The sequence below is a fragment of the Muscardinus avellanarius genome (genome assembly GCF_963383645.1).
Source record: "Muscardinus avellanarius genome assembly, chromosome: 1".
In the NCBI taxonomy this organism is placed as follows: Eukaryota; Metazoa; Chordata; class Mammalia; order Rodentia; family Gliridae; genus Muscardinus; species Muscardinus avellanarius.
Window position 1 is genome coordinate 175039229 of NC_137786.1, and position 21359 is coordinate 175060587.

The window sequence follows — 21359 nt, forward strand, 5'->3', positions numbered from 1 at the left end:
TACACAGGTATGCGTAATGGAAACTGGCAGGGGAAGCTCTAAGTCTCTGTTGATAGGCAGCTCGAAAGACCTCAACAGATGTGCGAAGGCCAGTCCCTTGTTTTTATAGAGGGAAACTGAGGCTGGAGGCGGTTGAAAGCTCGTCCACGTTCAGAGCCAGAAGGGCGCCCTTCCCGCGCCGTGCCGGCGTCCCCCACTAAGACGAGCGCCTCTTTTCCCCCCAGTTCCTCAAACCCTTTAGAAAGGAATCCTTTTGTCTCTGCTGCCCCCGAGGGGAGAGAGGCTACGCCTGTGTATGGCTTCGGGCGAACGCCAGGTGTTGGTCAATGTGGGAGAAGCTGGGAAGAGAGTTAATGAGGTGAGAATGAAGAGAGGGCAGAGCCGCAGAAAGCAGCTCCGCGGCCGCGCGCGGGCGGGATGGCGGCGGCTCCGCGGCCCGGGGGCGCCTCCTGGCGGCCGGAGGCAGCACCGCGCCGGCCCCGCGGGCTGCCGGGTCCTTCGCGACCGCCGCCCCGCCTCGGGTCCAGCCTGACCACACGCCCCGACCCTCCAAAGAGGGCGGCTGAAGAGGGGCTCGGAGATCCCTCGCTGTAGAAAGAGCGTTGCCACCCCATTTCTCCTCCTCCCCTCCCCAAGGGAGACGGATGCCCGGAGCAAGCCCCCATTTCCTGTCTTCCCAAGGCCATAGATGTTAATGGACTCGAATAGACCGGGGGGGGGGGGGGCGGGGTAGAAACTGACCTCTCACGAGCTGAACAGCCCGTTTCGCATCTCTGGGCCTGGGTTTTCTCGTCTGTGAGATAAAGACGGTAACAGTACTTACAGGGTTGCTGGGAGGAGGAAAGGCGATCAAGGCTGGAGGACCTTCTTTATTAAAAGTGAATTGTAAAGCCGGACGTGGTGGCGCATGCTTGTAATATGCTTATAATCCCAGCGTTTGGGAGGCTGAGACAGGAGGATCGCGGTTCGCGGACAGCCTCAGCTACTTAGTGAGGCCCTCTGCAAGTCAATGAGACCCTGTTTCAAAATAAAGAGCAAAAAATAGGGGTGAGGGTGTAGCTCGGAGGTAGAATACCCCTGGGTTCCATCCCCAGTACTGAAAAAGAAAAAAGAAAAAAGAAAGGTGAATTGTACCCAAACCATCCTATTTTACTGACAGGATAAACTGAGACCCAATGGGTCAGCAGAACTGCCAAGGCCATAACGAATTATCATGATTGCGGGGATAAGAGCCCACATCCCGGCTCGGGACCCCTGGCTCCTTTCTGGCCCCGGTCTGTGGGTCTGTCCGGCTTCTCCCTCCGTCGGAGTCAGTCCGTCTCCCCCGCTCCCGCTCGTCGGCGTCTCAGGCCCGGTCACCCGCTGCCCTTTCGGGCGGCCTGGGCGGCGCTGGGTGGACGCGCCCTGGCCGCACCTAATCCGAGCCAGGCGGGCGGGGCGGGCGCGCGGCCTCCCGGGGCCGACCCCTCCTTTGTAATTTGAATAAAACGCCTCCCCGCCGCGCCCGCCCTAACCCGCGCCCGCTCTCCCCACTGCAGGCGGCGTGCGCAGGCCTGCACGGCCGGACCTCGGCGGGCTCCTGCCGGCGCGACCCGCGACGATGAGGGCGTGGCCGCAGGTCTGCGAGGCGCTGCTCTTCGTCCTGGCGCTCCAGACCGGCGTGAGCTATGGCATCAAGTGGCTGTAAGTGGGGACCCCGCGTCCACGCCGACCGGGCTGGGGCGGGCAGGGCGTGGAGGGGCCCCGGATGGGCCGGGCACGCCGAGACCCCGGAGTCCAAGATGACTCCAAGTTGACTCGGGGACGTGACCTAGTCATTCTCCTTAAGCCTCCGTGTTCGGCTCTGTACAAAGCCGTCCCTCCCTCCTCGGGGGCTTGCGAAGTGGACGGCGGAGGTGTGGTAACCTGGCCCGCCCAGGCTGGACAGCTGGAGACATCTTCTGTCAAGGGGTGCAGCCAAGAGGGTCTCCTCTCCTCGGCGCACGCGGGGCGGGGGTAGTTCCAGATGCGCCAGGCTCCTTGACCCTGGCTGGAGGTCAGCCACAGTTGTGACCCTCCACTTTGGTGACCTTGGGAAGTGTCAATCAAAGGAGGTTGACACTCTTAAGACCCCAGGAGAAGAGGCTCCCAGAAGGTGCTGAGCTGTGAGGCGTAGGCGCGTGCGCCGGGGCGCCTTGGGTATGTGATCACTGGGGGTGGTGGCCAGGGTGAGGTCCCACTGGTAGCAGGGCCTGCTGTCCCTGCAGTGGGCAGGGTGTGGACAGAGAGGAGTGAAACCTGGCCCCTTCCTGGAGGAGCTGCCCTCGGGGTTGGGAGAGATAAGCCCAGGCCGTAAATAACTCCACAAGTGTCCAAGTGCCCTAGGAGAGACCAGTGCAGGGGCGTGGGGGCCCAGACCTCCTGGTGGGGTCACACACTTGGGGACACTGGGGAGATTTTCCAGAGCTCGCCCCGAGTGTCTGAGTTGCAGGGAGTTTGCAGGGGGCCCGTAGGGAGGAGGGTGCCGCGGAGGGGCAGAGTCCCTGAGCGGAGGCCCAGGGTGGGGAGGTCCAGGGTAGGACACAGGTCTGGAGTTGGGGCAGGGGCAGGGAGCTGTGCAGATAAAACAGCAGGGGACAGATTATGGGGGCTGGAGAGAGGCCCTGGGGAGGGTTTGTGGATTAGTTGGAAGAAAGGGTGATACCGCCAACAAACAGTCTCGAGGTCACCGGCTCTGCCCCCTTCTGGGGCTGAGTTATCGATTAATTGATGACTCAGGGGGGAACCCCATCTTCGGGTGTTTCCTGTTTGCAAGGAGAAGCCCGCATCTATCTGGTGGTCTCCCAGCCCTGGGGCAAGGGCTCCTCCCAAGTGCCCCTCACAAACTTTGAGGAACTAGCACCTTTGGTCTCATGCTGGGCACCCAGCACTCTTCTCACCCACAAGACTTCAGCTCCGTGGGGGAAGCCCCCTCCCTAACCCTCCACCACCGCTTTACAGATAAGGACATAAGGTCCAGAGAGGAAAGGATTTGCGGGTGATGGGTGACCATGCTGCTCACAGAGAAATGGGGAACCCTGCTGTCATTCCCGCCCTACAGTGGGAGAACTGAGGCTCTGAGAATCTCGGGACTCACAGGAGCCCCATGCTAGCCTGCAGTGGAGCAGGTGACTGGCTAAGCCCAACACCCAAGTTATGCCCACCAAACAGCCCGGGCTATGGCCCGCTCAGCGTGTGCCTCCAAGAAGCCCCAGCCTCTTGGGGAAGACGGATGCTTAAAAATACAGGGTGGGCTGCGGGCAACCCTGGGAGGAGAAGCATGGGAGCCCAGGGGAGGAGTGGTCAGTTATACCCAAGGGAGGTGGCTGCAGCTGGGCTTGGGAGGACAGGGAAAACTTTGATGAGCAGAGATGGAATGCAAAGCGGTGTCCCTGGCAAGAGGAACCACAGAAGCAGATCAGGAGGCAGGACTGGCCTGCAGGAAGCTGGGGGGGGGGGGGCAGGACCCAGAGTGCCTGCTAGTGAGTGCCCCAGACACGCTCCAGGAGCACTGGTCAGTTAATTTATTAATACTGCTGGGGGTCGGTGATAGTCTTATCACTATCATTGTACAGATGAGAGAACTGAGATAGAGAAAAGGTAAGAAACACCCCCAAGGTCACACAGCTGATTCATGGTGGCTGTCGGGATCAGAACCCCGGCAGATGGGGGCAGATGGGTTCCGTGAGGCCAGATCTCTGGATGATGGTTAACTCCTGCTGAGCTGAAGATAGAGAGGGAAGTGGAGGAAGGGGTGGAGTTCAAGAATAACAGTAGGGGGGTGGCGAGCAGCCTGCTGCATGCCAGGTACTGTTCTGAGTGCTTATGTATATGGTTTCATTTCAATTCCCTTACCACCCTGTGTGGAGGGTTCTCCTCTGGCCCTCAATGCATAGAAGAGAAAACAGAGGCACGGGGGTTCTTTAACTAACAGGGTGTTATAGCCAATGGGCAGAGAGGTGGGATTTGAGTTGAGCTGTCTGGCTGTGCCCTGTTGGTCACAGGAAGCCCCTGGACTGTGGGGGGTGGGAGGCTGGGGACTCATCCAGAAGGATCAGCTGCCTGGGCCAGTCCTGGGGCCATGCTGCCCTGGGCTTTGGAAAGGGAGCTAGAGTTGAAAGACATATTTGACATAGAATCTGAAATGAGATGTGTCTGAGTGAGCTGGAATGCCCACCTGGTGGGCACCTGGGCCAGCCCGAGAGGTGGGATGGGGAGGGGAGGGCTCAGAGCCCTGGGGACCCTTCCTGTACCCACTTCTGGAACCAAGTGCTAGGAGACCCCAGCCCGGCAAGTGCAGGGGCAAGTCTGGCCTGCCCACCTCCTTAGGTGCCCTGAGTGGGAGAGCGCAGAGGGTGATTGCAGCTCCTGTGAACCATGGGCTGCTTTGGGTGAGAACGGCCCTGCTTTGGGTTGACACGGGTCTAACCTAGGCTGTTAGGGCTTGCCTTGTGGGGTGGGATGTACAGGTGCTCTGCATGTGTGGGGCTGGGACAGTCACTTCTAAAGTTGGGACAGTACTTTCTAGAAAGGACTGAATCTGTAGCCTCCAGGACCTTCATCAGCTTCAGTCACCCTGTCTGCACAGTGGAGGAAAGGAGCTGGCCTGAGCCTCTTGGTTTTGAAGCCTTGGGACAAATTCCTATGTGGGAACAGGACTCTCAGGCTACAGGCCTGGAGGACTGTCCAGTCCGGCCTGGCTGTGGGGGTTGGGGAAGCAGGAGCATTTCTGGCGAGCTCTGTTTCCTAACCTAGGGCCTGAGGGGTCCTGCTTGTGTAGGAGAAAGCTCCCCAAAGCTATCCCAGAGGGCTATATGGAGCCCCGAGGGAGGCTGATCTTGCCTGGTCAGCCTAGTGCTGGTTTCTGCCTCATGGGCATCAGGATGAGGTGGCCCAGGATGGCCCAAAGGGTGGCGGGTAGGCGGGTAAACATCTCTGGTTCATGGATAGACTCTCCTCAGACTCCATTCCATCTCTGACTCAGCAGTGTCCACAGAGGCAGAACCACAGGGCTTCCCAGGTGAGATGTGTGGGCCCCTAAGGCCCACCCAGGGCCCTCCTCATCCTGAAAGTGGAGCTGTTGATATCAGGATCCCCCTGCTCCATTGACCTCCTCTCATTCTCTCCCTGGAAGTCAAGGGCTTCCAGGCTATATTCGAGGTGTGCTGGTGGGGCTCCTCTGAGGCCCTGTGAGCCCAGCACTGCTGAGGCTGCACCTGTAAGGAAGGGGTTGGTGCCACTCAGCACCATGAGTATCCAGGCTGCAGATGACAGAGATCTCAGAGCCCAGGGCCCTGGAAGCCTGACTGCCCTGTCTTTAGCAGTGCCCTCTGCCTGGCTCCAGGGATGCTGAGAAGGGCAGGTCCAGGAAGGAGGCCCTTCCAGGCAGGTGGCCAGGTGCCCTAGTGCTGCCAGAGGGTCGGGCTTAGACAGCCCCAGGAAAACAACTCAGTGATGGAGAGACACTGGGCAAGGAGGGCAGGAAGGAGACTGTACTCAGCCTGCCAGGCAGATGGCACGCCCTGCTGGAGACCTTAGGGAGGGAGGACCACCCAGGAGCAGAGGTGGGCCACGCAGCGGGAAGGAGACAGACGCTTGCAGCTTGGGGGTAGGTGGAAGATGAAGCCATCTGCCCAGCTTTCCTTACGCTAAGATGCGCTTTCCATCAGAGCCTTGGTCGGTCATGGGGAAACTGAGGCCGGGCAGTTACTTGCCAAGGTCCTATGGTGGGTGAATGGCCGAGTCAGAGTTGGACCAAGTCTGTCCCGGGAGAACCCTGGGTCCTGGGTGAGAGCGGCCCAGGCGGGCCACCCCAGCAGGACCCCTGGCACGGGCCGCGCCTGTGAACTCTCTGTTCCCTCCTGTCCTTTCTTCCACCTCTCCCCCACGCCCCCACCCCTAGATAAACCGAAATGTTTCCAATTAGGGATCTGCTGGAGTGAGACAAGCCGGAGAGATGTCCATACTGGCGACTCCCCCGCCTCCCGCCTTAATCCTTGATTACCTCCCCAAGGGGGATTTAGTTAGAAACGGTCATTACCACTAATTACCAGATGACCGCATGGCCCTCCTCGGCAGCGTCTGCTGCCTCCGCCTGGCGGTCCACGGGAGGGCCTCCCCCGCACACCGTGCCCGGCCGCTCCTGTCCCAGCCACGCTGGCACTCCTGCCCCAGCCGGCAGCTCCCTGGCCCCTCAGTGCTGCCCTGCCCGCCCCAGGTGCCTCCAGAGCAGGCCCCTCTGGCCTCCTCCCAGCCCCTCCATCACCCCTCACAGTGCCAGCTGGCTCACAGCTGGCCAGGCCCGCGGCTGGATGGCTTTGGAGAGGGAACCCAGAGTGGCTGGGGGAGGGGCCTCAGGGTCCCGGATGCTAGAAGCAGAGTTGCCCTCGCTTAGAGTTCAGGTTCGTCCTGCACTGGGCCCCAGGAAAGGCTCAGCCTGTACTTCTTGGCTGGAGCAGGAGCCCCTAGCGAAGAGCAGAGAAAGGCAGCCCATGGCTCAAGCGTCCACGATGCACCCACTGCTGGACCACATATGTGATTTGCCGTTGCTCCTGAGAAAACTGGCCGAGAGGGCAGGAGGAAACCTGGCCAGAGGGACCGAGGAAGGAGAGGCCTCACACGCCCGAGGGACTGAGCGGGCTAGGAGGGAAGATGGACTTGCTGAGGGAGGCTGGGCACGCACTGCCTCAGAGTCCTCGTTAGTGATAACCTCATTTGTGATAACGGAGGCAGGGGGGCTGTTAACAGCTGAGGAGCCCGTGAAGGTGGTGGTCTTCGCCTCAGTGTGGCCAAAGCCCACCCGGGCTGAGTGGATTCAGACAAGGGGCCCCCCAAGAAGGTGAGGCCAGGGCGGCCTGCAACTGTTCCCCTTAGGTCAGGAAGCCCTGTCTGAGGCCATTCTGTGGCCCGCCAGTGCTGGCCTTTGGGGTCCAACACATCCAGTGTGTCCCTGCTCATGGCTTGGGGGGTCGAGGACTGCAGCCAGGGTCAAGGGGCCCTAACTGCAGACACCAGGCCATCACACTTGCCCTCAGCTGCTTCCTGGATCTAAATTAGGTTTCTGTACTTACTGGGGAGGCACCCTCCTGAGTACTTAATGTGGAACGTGGTTTCTCATTCAGCCCTTCCCAAATGTTGTAGCTGATGCTCAGAGAGGAGTAGCAATTTGTCCAAGCCTGCACAGCACAGAAAGAGCAGGGCCCATGCCAGAACCCAGGTCTACAACACCCTCAGATCCAAGATGTAGCTGGCAAGGAGCTGGGGGCCCCATGTCTGAATATTCCAGACGCGTTGACTACATTGTCATATTTAAGTCTCTCCATTGCGCTTTGCAGTAGGTGTGATCATTGTCATAGGTGAGGACTCAAAGCCCAGAGAGGTTGAATACTTACCTGGGTCACTTGGCTGGTACTCAAAGCCCTTCTCTGGGCCAGCGCAGGAGCTGGAGCAGCGGGCTCCTTGCCTTCTGTTGATTGTTTATCCAGCCATTAGACAGGGGGCTCCTGGGAGAAAGGATCAAGGCCTTGTTCATGACCAAATAAGTCTGGGAATAGTTTGTGTTTGGTAAATATTTCTTCCACAAGTAGATCACGTTCATTTATTCATTCAAGTACAGGAATGGGGTAGGTGGGAGGCATTCCTGCCTTCAGGAAGAGCTTAGACAAAGGCATGGTGGTAGGAAAGTCTCGGTCTCACTGGAACCCATTCAGGGCAATCCAGTTTTCAGGTACAGACACTAAGATCCAGAGGTGAGCAGTGATTTAGCTAAGGTCACACAGCAGGTTGATGACTAAGTCTGGATTTGATACTGAAAGTTTTCCAAGTTTGGGATCAGCACACAACTTTGTGCTCTTTAATCCTTTAAAGGCAGCCCTCTGACTGGATATGGACTTCACAGCATAACAAATGGGTTTAGTGATTAAATGCAACCACGATGGAAAGCTCCCAACTCCTGCTGTGCACACAGTAAGAGTTTAATTAATAGTATGTATAATTATTATGATTATAGCAGTCTAGCAGTTCGCATGGTTTCTGGCACGCTGCTGCTCAGAGCTGAATGACCATTGCATGAAGAGTAATAATTCACAGCTGTGGAGGCCTGGCCGGGGCAGTGTCAGAGTGCTTGTCAGCTGCAGAACCCTTCAGTGTGGGTACAATTATCATACAGCCTAGCAGGCTGGGGGTTGTGAGCCTAAGCTGCAGTTAGATCTCGTGGTCCACAAAAGGCCAGTGATGTGCCCAAGGTCACCCAGGAGAGGAGAGGGGACCATGGCTCTGCCAGTGATACTTTGCCTCCTGGTTTCAGGATTCCTTCCAAGAAAGGCTCCCTAGTCCACTGAGGGGGAGGTCGGGCCGGTGGAGGTTACTTGGCCCCTCATGGCCCTGTCTTTCTTCCATTGGCTTTATGCTGGTGCAGGGCTCTGTCCAAGACGCCGGCGGCCCTGGCGCTGAACCAGACGCAGCACTGCAAGCAGCTGGAGGGCCTGGTGTCTGCACAGGTGCAGCTGTGCCGCAGCAACCTGGAGCTCATGCACACCATCGTGCGCGCTGCCCGCGAGGTCATGAAGGCCTGCCGCAGGGCCTTCGCCGACATGCGCTGGAACTGCTCCTCCATCGAGCTCGCCCCCAACTACCTGCTTGACCTGGAGCGAGGTAGGGAAGGGCTGTGGGGCTGGCGAGCATGCGGGTGGGGTGAATGAATTCAGGCATAAATCCGTGCGTGTTTGGATAGGTGGGTGAGCTCATGGATGGATGGTTTCATAGGCTCTCAGATGGATGAGTGAATCGCTGAATGACGGATAAATCCACAGATGGATCCACGCACGGCTGGATGGACAGATGGGTGGATGAGTCAGTCATAGATACGGGTATTCAGGCATGAACTGGTGAATAATAAACACCGATGAGTGAATGTATCAGTGTGTGTGGGGGGGTGAATGACACCAGGATGCACGTGTGCCCTAAGGCATGAACGCAGCATGCCCCTGGGTCATCACCCGCTGCGCGGAAGCCAGGCGTCAGGGAGGCTGTTAGGGAGGAGTGTGTAAGCGAGGATGAGGTAGAGCCCAGCCTCGGGGCAGGCAGGTGTGCCCCGGGCAATCCTAGACCAGGCTAGCAGAAATTGCTGTGTGATGCACAAAGTGGTTAGGGACAGAACATCTGTGCCGCAGACTTCTTGGAAGAGGTGGGTTTGGAGTGACCTGGGTACAGCAGAGAGGCCTTTGCCAGGCAGAAACAGCCTCCTGGGTCACATCTCTCCTCTGCATGACAGTAACTTCCCTTCTGGATGCTAAACAGTGACAGCTAATGTCTGCGTAGCACTCCACCGAGCTTCCTTTCTTCCTGAATTATCTGAATGCCAGGCAGGCCTGCTAAGGAGACTGAGGCTCCAGAGAGGGAAATGACTGCTAGTTAGGAGACATGCAGGGCTCACACCAAGGGTGGGGACAGTCCACAGCCCAGGCGCCTTGTCTTTGGGTTGGTTTCCTAGGGCTCCTGTCACAGGGCATCCAAACAACAGAAACGTGTCATCTCACAGTTCTGGAGTGTGAAGGTCTAGAATTGAGGTGTCAGCGGGCTTTGCTTCCTCCGCAGGCCCCAGAGGAGGCTCCTTCCTCGCCTGGTTTGCTTGTGGTGGCTACGGACCATCGTTGGTGCCACCTGACTGCAGCTGCAAAACTTCAGTCTCTGTGCCAGCATCACAACGGCCCCCTTGCTGTGCTCTACCGCCTTTCCTCAGGGGTGTGGAGGGGGCTGTGGCCGCAGAGCATGACAGGAAGGGATCCCCTCTTGACACTCTCCCCATGTATGTCTATGTACCCCAAATCTCTTCTCATAAGAGCACTGGCCATTGGCTTAGGGGTTCCTGACCCAGTATGATCTTATCTTAGCTCAGAGAGCTCTGCAAAGATCCCATTTCTAAATAAGTTTACATTCCCAGGTACCAGGAGTCAGGACTTGTTTTAGTCAGCATTCTTTTTTTTTTTTTTTTTTTTTTTGGTGGTACTGGGGTTCCTGGAAGCCCTTGTACCTTGGGCTACACCCCCAGACCTATTTATACTTTTTTATTTTCGGAAACAGGGTCTCTTAAGCCAGAGAGGCTGGCTTCGAACCTGCGCAATCCTCCTGTCTCCGCCTCCCAAGCGCAGGGATTACAAGCGTGCGCCACCACGCCCGGCCTTCAGTCAGCATTGTAAAAAAAATACATGATGACCACAGCTTAGAGAAAGGAAGGTTTATTTGCTCACAGTCTGGGGTTTTTCTCCATGTGAGGCCAGGTCACATCTGCAGGGTTGAGGACATGGCCAAGGGAAGCCGAGCAAGCCAGGGCCGGGCAGAGGGGAGGGACATGCACAGTCCCCAAGGCCACGTCCCCAGTGACCCACCTCCTGCAGCCACAGCCTGCCTTCTGTGTTACCACCCAGTAAATCCATTCATCCATCAGTGCATTTACCAATGATGATATTAGAACCCCACGATTCAATTATTTCACCTCTAAACATATTTGTATTGTTAATATATGAGCTCTTCGAGGGGACAGTCTATATCCAGTTCATAACAGGATTCAAACATACCTTATCACGGGATACAATTCAACCTGCAGCAGGAGCTCTGCACACTCACCTCTCTTATGAGGTGTGAGTTCTTTGAGGAGCTCAGGCCTGGGCTTTCTCCTTCCTAGAGCAGCCCCTAACACAGAGGCAGGGCAAGCAGGGGCAAAGAACTGGGAGTGTGGTGTGAGTGCAGTGTGCTGTGGCTTGCCGGGGCCCAGGGTGAGTGCACCAGTCAGCTGGCACATCTGTGGGAGAATTGGGGAGAAGAGGTGACAGATGATTTTATTGCTATCTCCATACTCTGGTGACAGTCCCTGCTCCTGCCTGACCCCACAGCAGGGTTGGTAAAGCAGGAGGACCTCAGACCTGGGTCCTGTCCTTGGATCCTCCTGCCCCAAGTGACCTGCACCTCCACCCCACAGGGACCCGGGAGTCAGCCTTCGTGTATGCGCTGTCGGCGGCCGCCATCAGCCACGCCATCGCCCGGGCCTGCACCTCCGGCGACCTGCCCGGCTGCTCCTGCGGCCCTGTCCCAGGTGAGCCACCCGGGCCCGGGAACCGCTGGGGAGGATGTGCGGACAACCTCAGCTACGGGCTCCTCATGGGGGCCAAGTTTTCCGATGCTCCTATGAAGGTGAAAAAAACAGGATCCCAAGCCAATAAACTGATGCGTCTACACAACAGTGAAGTGGGGAGACAGGTAACCACCCCCCCCAGATGGTGTGCTTGTGCCATCGGCCAGAAAAGGCCATCGGTGTGCCCCGATGGAGGGGGGCGGGGGGCCCTGATCGCCCACTCTGACCACACCTGTGCCTCCCTCAACCCTTCCCTCTCCAGATGCTTGGGGCTGGCCTCACCCCTCCTGCTCCAGGGGCTCCATCTGGATTTGGGTTGTTGCAGCAGCAGGAGCAGTGGGGTAGGCGTCGGCAGCTCTGAGTTCTGGCCGTGGCTCTGAAGTCACTGAGTGCTACCAGACAAGCCTCTTCCTCTCTGCCCTCATAAAATGGTGATTGGTACTCAGTCCCCAGCTGCCCTCAGCTCTTCCTCCAGGGCACCGAGCAAGCCTTATACTAAGGAGTCAAGTCCTTGGGTTCAACCTAGAGCCCCATCCAAGCCCAGCTGTTCTACAAGACAGTTCACACCAATCTCTCCCCTTACCAGTTTCCATTGCTTCCTCACTCCATTACGCATAAGGCTGTGAGTGGCCCGCAAGTAGGAGAACAGACCTTTTTATTTATTTATTTTGGTGGTAGTGGAGATGGAACCCAGAGGCCTTCTACCTTCAGGCTACACTCTCAGACCTATTTTTAAATTTCTATTTAGAAACAGGGTCTTGCTAAGTTGCTGAGAGCCTCACTATGTAGCTGAGGCTGGCTTTGAACCTGCGCGATCCTCCTGTCTCAGCCTCCCAAGCACGGGGATTACAAGCGTGCGCCACCACGCCCGGCGAGAACAGACCTTTTTAGGTTTTGAAAATGAGAACAAACAAGCCACCTTCATACCAATCTGTGGTACAGACACCATGCTGGGTGCTTGAGTAAGGCTCTCTCCTGTAGTCCATGAACAGCTCTGGGCAGGACAGAAGGGAGGGAGCCCCAGGAGCCATTTTTCAGAGGTACCAGGTGAGACAAAAGGAACTTGGGCTTCTCAGCCAAGAGACACAGCACAGTGGCGCCGGGGATCACAGGACATCATGTCCTCTCCTTTTTTCACTGATCTGCCTCCCAGGAGGCATCCAGGATGTCCTGGCAATCCTTGGGCAGTCTGGGAAACTGAGGACAAATCACACTGTAGGTCTATAACAGAGCCTGGCCAAGGACTCAGGACTCCTGCCTCCCAGCCCTGCTGACCTGTGCCCAACTGTGGAGACCCAGGGGAGCCCTCCCCAGCCCTGCGCCCCACAGCCAGCCGAACCTCCCGCTGCCAGGGACATGCCATTTGTGCTGAGCCCATTTGCCTTCCCCAAGGGCTCCGGGCCAAACCTGTTCAATCCAGCCCTGTGCCCACCTTGGGCTTTGCTCAGTGAATTCCAGATTTTAACACCCAAATGGACTCCTTTGTCCCCTCTTCTGGACACTGACGAGAGGGAAGGAGCCTTGGGGCTTTGACCAGCTCCCTCATTGACTCAAAACTGAGTGATCTGGGTCAAGTCTGTGCCCACTTGGTGCCTCAGTTTCCCCATCTCTTCTGCAGGCAGGTGGGCCCAGGGGACCCAGGACCCTTGCAGCTCTCTGCACGGGGCAGGTGGGAGGGCAGGCCTAGGCATGAGGGGTGAGTCCTGCAGAAGAAAAGGGAGTTTAAAAGGCTGAACAGATGGGCCTTGAGATGGCATCTGACTCCTGCCCCTTAGGCACAAATGGGGAAACTGAGGCGAGGGAGAGGGTGGAGCTGAGTCGGGTCTGAAGCGAGGGCCACAGTCTTCTGGGTCCCTAGGCCCAAGCCTCCCACATCCATGGGAGCTGGTACTTGAACTGATTTCTCAGAGCAGATAAGGGCTGACAAAGCCTTCCGCACCCACCATCTCAATGAATCCTGGCAACACTCTGCAAAGCGGAGCCCTGTGCCCACTGCTCTGCACCAGTGAAGGCAGAGGCCCTGAGTGCTGACGTAGTGGCTGGGTCACCCTCGACAGAGCAGGGGCCCTGGCATGGAGAGCAGAGGCTGGCCAGGGCAGTGGATGGGGAGGAGATGCCCATACTCCTTCCTCTTCTTCCCTCCTCCCTCCCATCTCCCATTCCTCCCCAGCTCCCTTTCTTTCTTCTCTCCCCCCGACCCCCGTGTTTTCTGGCAAGAGATAAGGCATGGAACAATGAAAAGCCATGGCTTTTGAAACCACCCTCAGACTTGGGTTCAAATCCCGGCTTCATGATTTACTGGCCTTGCGATCTTGGGCATGAATCTCAGCTCCTTTGAACCTTCATACCTTCTTGTTTAAAATGAGGGAAATAATGATACCTCCTGGAAGGGCTGTGGTGTTGACTAACCCATATTACGTGTTAGTATACAGCAGGTGCTTAATAAGTGGTATCTGTTATCCCCGCAGATGCTACTCTTTTCCTGCCCCTTTCAGCTGTCCCCGCCCTGGGTTGGAGCAGACTCACAACACCTCCGAGCTTTAGAGCCAAACACTGAGGCTCACAGGGAGATAAGTCCCTGAGCGCGCCCAGCCACGTGGTGGGGGGCCAGGGTCCTGGGCAGGCCAAGGAGGGAACTCTGGCCGCCCAGCCCGACGCGCCCCCTGTCTGCAGGCTCTACGCGCCTCTCTGGAAATGAAGTGTAAGTGCCATGGGGTGTCTGGCTCCTGCTCCATCCGCACCTGCTGGAAGGGGCTGCAGGAGCTGCGGGATGTGGCGGCTGACCTCAAGACCCGCTACCTGTCGGCCACCAAGGTAGTTCACCGACCCATGGGCACCCGCAAGCACCTGGTGCCCAAGGACCTGGATATCCGGCCCGTGAAGGACTCAGAACTCGTCTATCTGCAGAGCTCACCCGACTTCTGCATGAAGAATGAGAAGGTGGGCTCCCACGGAACGCAAGACAGGTATGGGCCTGCAGCCACCCTGGCTGCAGTTCTGAGCCGGGCACACAGTGGGGCCCCCACTGGAGCTTAGGGAGTAGAGTCCTTGTCCAGTGGAGGGAGGTGGCCTCAGGAACACTGAGTGGAGCCTGTTCTGCCTCTGTACCTGGAGGTCGTGGGAGACCTCTCCTCCTTCCCCCCTAGATGGCAAGAAACAAGGACTGGCTGTATTGGGATGGAAGAGGAGAGAGGCCGCCCAACATAAAACATGTGCTAATGAGTGTTTGCCCAGTGAATAGATGAACTGGACAGAAGAACTGAGAGGGACAGGGAGGTGGGTGCAGGGGGCCAGCTGTGCCCCCCAGGGAGTCTGCAGAGGAGAGAGAGTGAGGTCTGCCTGTGTTCTGTGCAAGGATGGTGCCCAGGTCTCCTGACATGGGCAAGCCCTCCACCCATACCCCATGTCCACCTGGGACCCCCTGCAAGGGACTAGAGTCCCCACAGCTGCCCAATCATGGCAGTTGCAGTGGGTCCAGGACAGAAGAGAGGGAAGGGTCCAGTGGTGGCTGCAGGCCTACTGTGTGCAAGGGGGGGGTATTGAGAATCCAGGTGAGCACCTTCTGGAGAAAGCTAGTCTGGAGCCACCGGGACAGAGTGTTCTGTGATCACACATCTGGGAAGCTCTCTGGCCATCCACGAGGCACGAGGACACACCGAGGGGCCTGAGGAAGCTGCAGTAAAAGGTTTGATGAAGGCAGTGTTTCCCAGAGGTGCTTGGCTGGGGAACTCTTTTATTAAGGAGCCCCTAATAGCATTCCACAAAATCGGTGTTCAGTGGGGTTAGAGGAATATTGAGCCGAGAGCGGGTGTCTGGGAACGTGTCTGGCACATAGTTGGTGGCCCGCCAGCATCAGCTTCCTCCGCAGCCCACGTTCCTGTCTCCAGGAGGGGGGGGGGGCTCGGGGGCTCCAGCTCTGCCGGCCAGGGCAGCAGGCTCAGGGAGGAGGCCCAGGCTCCCATCTGGAGGCCAGATTGAGAGGGTCGGGTGGAGTGAAGATGGAATGGGTCAGGCCAGGGAGACAGGAAGGAGCTAGCGCCTGGGCTGAGGCAGCAGTGTGGGTGTGAGGTGGGGAGGGGAAGGAGGATTCTAAAACACAGAATGGCTGGGCAGAGTCCACCGAGGACCTCCAGAGGGAAGAGAGGTCCCCCTGGATCTGTGAGTGGCTCCATGTGGGTCGAGGAAGGGCACAGCTTCCCAGCTGGGCGAACCTGAGCCTCCTTGGATGATTTGATGAGATCCGACGATCCGAGGCTAGGGCTCATCTTTCTGCCATGGGACAAAGGACTCCCCCAGCATCTCCTGTGTGCCGGGTTGAGGTGGTCTCTCCTTCCTGCTGTCCTTGGAGGCCAGGCCTCTTCTCTCACTATTCTTACACAGGTTCTTTGTTTTTTCCTGGGCTGGTCCCCTTTACCCAACACCCTTCCTCTGCTCTGCTGCTTAGATCCTGTGTAGACTAGCCTAAATGGCTTCTTTCTCCAGGAAGCCTTTCCGAACCACTGCAGACCAGGTGCTCTGCCTGTGTGACCTTGGACAAGTCCCTCTACATTCTCTGCCATAGTTTCCCCATGAAGGATTGGGAAGCTGGGTGCAGGGTTGCACTCCTGTAGTACCAGCAACTTGTAAGGCTGAGGCAGGAGAAGCCAAAGTTTCAGGCAAGCCTCAGCAACTTTGTGAGACTGTCTCCAGATAAAGCATGCCTCTAATCCCAGTACTTGGGAGGCTGAGTCAGGAGGATCGGAGACTCAAAGGTATTCTCAGCAATCTAGTGGGACACAAAAAATAAAATAGGACTGGAGGTGTGGCTTGGAGGTAGAAAGCCACTGAGTTCAATCCCCAGCACCACACACAAAATAAATAATAAATAAATATTCTAAAAATGGGCTGAGAATATAGCTCAGAAGTTGAATGCTCCTGGGTTCAATTCCTGGTACTAAAAAATAAATAAAAATTAAGAGGGGCTGGGGATGTAGATGAATAGTAGAACACTCCTGGGTTCAATCCCCAATAAAAAAGTAAGAAAAAAAGTAAGGATTGGACTGAGTCATCTCTAGGGCTTGACCGCCTTGGACATTCTGGTATACCTCTCCATATAGCTATGGAGAACATTTGTCACTGTCTTGTATCCCAGATTTCCGCTGTTCTGTTCCCCACTGCATCCCACAAAAACGTCTTCTGTCCAGCCTCAGCCCAGCTAGAGGACAGCACATCTGAACAGAGCTCTCTTCACTAGCCCAGGGCCCAGTGGCAGCAGAGAGACTTTCAGTGGCTCTTCGCCCCCCAGGAGTGACTGGGGATGGTGCAGCTGGCATGGGGTTAGGGGAGGGGGCAACAGTGGACTCCAGTGAAGGCTTGAGCAGAACCCTCTGTAAAATGGGCGCCATCAGGCCAGCTACCCACGGACCCTGTGTGCTTCCAGGAAGATAATATTCTGGGGGGACGCATCTGTCACCTAGGAGACAAGTGGTGGGCAGACCCCTCTCCCTCCCCAAACAGTGAGCCAGAGGTCACATACTGTCATGTCCAGTGACATTCTCAGTGTTTCAGAATGTGTCCTGGGATTCTAAAGTAAAAGTGATCCTCACACCCGTTGTAATATAATTAAAGATTAAATGTGAAGTTAGGACTGTTAGACAAATGGGCTTGAGGGTCTTCCAGTATTTCGAAGTAAAAGAAATTGAAACAAGACTCCTCTGAAGAAACAAAGCAGCCCCAAGGTTTGATAACAGCTTATTGGAAACACAGGGAAAAGTTAGAAGTACCCTTGGGTAAGAGGATTACTTAAAATTCCCAAGATCGAGGCACCTTCCAGGAGGGGCTGAACTGTGCCATGGGAGGCTGCAGGCTGCAGCTGGGAGTGCGGGGCTCTGGGGATGACTGGCCTGAATACTCACCTGCCCTCCCATCCGTCCCCCCGCCAGGCAGTGCAACAAGACGTCCAACGGCAGCGACAGCTGCGACCTCATGTGCTGTGGCCGCGGCTATAACCCCTACACGGACCATGTGGTCGAGCGGTGTCACTGCAGGTACCACTGGTGCTGCTACGTCACCTGCCGCAGGTGTGAGCGCACAGTGGAGCGCTACGTCTGCAAGTGAGGCCGCGCCTCTGCCCACTGAGGACCCTCACGCCGGCTCGGCCTGAAGGCACCCCCTGGACTTTTTCGTGCAAATTCCAGATGCCAGGCTTGGGAGGCAGCGTTTGCTTTGCCTCCACTTGGAAGCCACCAGAACAGAAGGCCTGGTCACTCTGGAAGGAGGGCCGGCACATCAAAGGAAACGGCAAGATTAAAAATAACCTGGCAGCCCAAGGCCGGGGAGCGCCTTGCGAGGCTGCTCTAAGAAGCCAAGGGGTACGAAATTGGTGAGACTGTATGGACTTGACCTTTCTGGGCCAAAGAGACCAGATTTGGGGAATGTTCTGAAGGGCCCTTGGCCCACCACGTGGAACCACTAGCTTGGGTTGTAAATTTTTTTCTCCTTTCTTCTTTTCTTTTGTTCTTTCTTGCTTGCTTGCTTTCTTTCTTCTTTCTTTCTTTCTTTCTTTCTTCCTTTTGGGATATGGGAGCTACAGAAATATTTATAAAATATAACTTTTTCTTTGGGGTGGCTCACCTCAATTCCTCTTTATATATTTTATATATATAAATATATATATAATGATCTCTATTTTAAACAAGCTTTTTAAACAGCTGTATGAAATAAATGCTGAGTGAGCCCCAGCCCGCCCCTGCAGTTTCTGGCCTCCTCCAGTGAACTCCACAGATCCTAGGGCTGGCGGGGAGGACTCTCCAGTTTCCCCGCAAGGCGGCTCCTGATTGAAGTCCCCATTCCCTCTCATCCCCCTCCTCCTGCCCTGGCCCCAGTTTCCATGTAGGATCTCTTGGTCAAGGGTGGGGACAGACGTCTTGAAACATAAACCCAGCTGGCAGCCTCTTTGTTCCTCAGGGACACACACACACACACACACACACACACACACACACACACACGCAAGCTCACTGCACAGCCCGGCCATGTGGTCAGACTTGCTAAGCCAGCTGTAAAAGAAAACCTACCCCAGGGAGCTGGGGACCTTAACCAAGGCACCAGCTAGCCAGCCCCAGTGAATTTTCTGTGTGACCCTGGGGAGGCCCTTCAGCCTCAGTTTCCCCACTTGTAAAACAGAGCTGGTGGTGACTAGGTTGAGACTCCTCCCCTCTCCTTATGCCTGGACCAGGCTGATGGCAGTAGGTGTGGTAAGTAGCTGGGTTCCCGGTTTGTTTTGAAGGTGGAGCCAGCAGGATTTGCACCTTTTTGCATGGGGGTGGGAGGGGGAAGGAGATCCCTGGGGGCTGCCAGGGTTCAGGCAGGAGTATTTGGGAAGATGGAGGGACCAATCGTGAGGTGGGGGTGGAGAGCGGATAAGGACTCAGATTTGGACAGGTGAGGACTGAGATGTCAGTCAGGCCCCAGGTAGAAACATGGAGGAGAGAGTAGACAGGCAGACCTTTGGGCCTGGCATTCTGGAGATAGGCCAGGGCTGGAGACTCCTTTGCGGGTCATTGCTCAGGGAGGAGGTGGACTGGGATCAAGAAGAGAGCCAAGGCCTGGGGTCCTTCTGTCTGCCTCGAAAGTCAGAGACATGGAGAAGAAAAGGGGCAGAGCAGCCAGAGGTGGCAGGAAAGCAGGTGGGGTCCCGACAGGGCCCCAAGGGCAGCGGGCTGGCCATGGGCATGCTGCTGGCCCTCACTGACCTTCGGCACCATTTCCTGCACATGGGCAGCCCTGAGGGCCAAGTCATGAGCACGGGGAGCATCCTGAGAGCCTGCAGTAGGTACCCGCAAAATGGAAGCTGTTATTAATCACCTACTCAGGGCAAAGGATGTAAGAAAATGTCCTGCTCCGTTTCTGTGTGTGGACACTGAGGGGTGGGCTCTCCCCTTCCCAGAGCCAGCTAAAGACTCAGACGCCAGCTGGCAGGGCTGGGCAGAGCGGGGCTGGAGCCCAGGCAGGCCTTGGTGAGGTAAAGCTGGGGTTCCCAGGGTTGGGGTGGAATGGATAACCCAGAGGGGCTGCTTTGGTGGTATCCGCCAAGCTCTGCCTGCAAGTTTGCAGCAGGACTAGCCTGGCTACAGAATCAAGACTGGAAGGCACCTCGAGCTAAGAATTCTGTCTCAGTCTGTTTTGCAGATGTGGAAATCAAAGATGGGAAGGGCCTTTCCTGTGGTCACAGAGCTGATAAGGGCTGGGGTGGGAGGCTTCCTGGAAGGGGACCTCACAGCCCCACTGCCTCCTTCGGCCCTGGAGTGTGCTATCTCCCAGGCCCAGGGCTCATAGGCACCATGCCCCACAAAACCAATCCTCAGACCCTGGCCTGGCACGCGAGCCCCTCCCTCAGTTGCACTCTGCCAGTCACTTTCCTGAAAGGTCCCCATGACCCCTGTGTTCTAGTCACAAGCAAAGAGTTCACTGCCAATGAAACACTGAACAGGCATCCACCTCTGGGCATCTGCTGGTCCCTGGGGACAGGGAAAGTCACTGTCCCTGTTGGAAATTACTTTCATAGCTTTCTTCACAAAGCCCTCCCCAGCTCCCTGGGTAGAAGGGACAACTCCCTCCTTTGCTCCCCATAACCCTCTGAATATATTTTTTGGTGGTACTGGGGTTCCTGGAAACCCTTCTACCTCCAGGCTACACTCCCAGACCTTAAATATATATGTTGTTATTTTTTTTTTTGAAACAAGGTCTCTTAAGCCAGCAGGTTGGCTTTGAACCAGCGCAATCCTCTTGTCTCTGCCTCCCAAGTGCAGGGATTACAAGCGTGCGCCACCATGCCCTGTCCCTCTGAATATTTAAAGTAGCCATCATTGCTTATTTTTCATAACTAGCCAGTTCCCTCTCCTCTATCAAGGTCCTGGTGGTCAACCTCCTCCTCCAGGAAGTCCTTCCTGCCAGTTCAGCCTGGGGCAGGGGCCTCGCCCGGGTTTCCACAGCCTCTGTGCTCCCTCTGAGGTTGCCCCTGATCTGTGATGTGTCTATATCAGCCTCCCCACTAGTCTGGAGCCTTCTTGAGGGCCATGCACCTGTGGGCCCTGGGCGCTGAGTATAAAACATGCCTCAGAAATGTCAAATTTGAGCTGGGTGTGGTGGCACGTGCTTGTAATCCCAGCATTTGGAAGGCTGAGACAGGAGGATGGTGGTTCATGGCCAGCCCCAGCTACTTAGCAAATCAGTAAGACCCTGTTTCAAAATAAAGAATGAAAATAGGGCTGGAGGTGTAGCTTGGAGGTTGAATGCCCCTGGGTTCCACTCCCAGTATGGCAAAAGAAAAAGAAAGAAAGAAAAGAAATAAAAAAGGGAAGAAAAAGAAAGAAAGAAAGAGAGAGAGAGAAAGAAAGAAAGATCAAATTTGAAGATGTCCTTTGAACCTTAAGCAGAACAAGCAAATGAAAGCAGACCAAGGACCTGAGATGGCTCTAGAGTGGACATAAACATATGAAGCTGCCATTCCTTGTGCACCTGCTGTATGTTGTTCCAAACACACAGTCCCAAGTCATCTTTAGGGCAGCCTCGCTCTGGTGGGTGCTGCTACCACCTTCTGAGGGGAGGAAGCCAAGGTTCCCAGGGGCAAGGTGGCTTGCCCCAGACCTTACGGAAAGTTCTCAGCCCAGGTGCATCCCTCCTCACAGGGCCTTACTCGGGGGCAGAGCAGGCAAGAGAGCAACACAGAAGACTGTTTGCCAGGGAGGAGGGGAGCCCTGGAGGCTCAGGACAAGGTCTCCCTGGGGAGCCTGAATCAGTGGTCCTTGTGTACGTGCCACTGGCTGGTCCCTGGGCCTGTGACCAAGCCCTGGCAACCAAAGGGGCTGCGAGAGTTGGTCTCTGGATGGCTCCTCATCCCGTCTGGCTGGGTGATAAGGTTACCCACTGCTGGGCTGAGCCGACTCAGGTGAGGCGGGGGCCCTTTCCAGTGTCAGCCACAGCACAGGCTCCCCCCGAGGCTTCAGGACGTTGGGCTCCAACAGCTCAGGAGTTACCGTGTTCATAGATTTAGAACCATAAAACCATGGCATTGGAAACCAGGTAGAGGCCCAGGTCAATGACTAACCCAAAGACCTAGGAGGCCTAGGGACTGATCCCTGGGTGCCAGAGGTCTTGTCACAGCAGGGTTCCTCACTCACGTCTCTGTCTCCCGCTGCCCCCTTTCTCCCGCTGCCCATAAGGGGGCCGTAGT

At 56.4% G+C, this 21359-nt stretch overlaps 1 protein-coding gene across 2 annotated transcripts; it reads left to right on the plus strand.

Moving 5' to 3' along the window:
* Positions 1-1600: 1600 nt before the first annotated feature.
* On the plus strand, positions 1601-17242 carry WNT11 (Wnt family member 11; the record flags this gene model as incomplete). Of its 2 annotated transcripts, XM_080710610.1 has the most annotated exons (5): positions 1601-1683; positions 8435-8670; positions 10994-11271; positions 13820-14112; positions 17068-17242. In XM_080710610.1, the coding sequence occupies 5 exons, from the start codon at positions 1601-1603 to the stop codon at positions 17240-17242; spliced, it is 1065 nt and encodes a 354-aa protein (XP_080566736.1). The 2 variants fall into 2 exon arrangements, with proteins under 2 accessions (XP_080566736.1, XP_080566737.1); XM_080710611.1 differs by lacking the exons at positions 1601-1683; positions 8435-8670 and having other exon boundaries at positions 11018-11107.
* Between the last annotated feature and the right edge of the window lie 4117 nt (positions 17243-21359).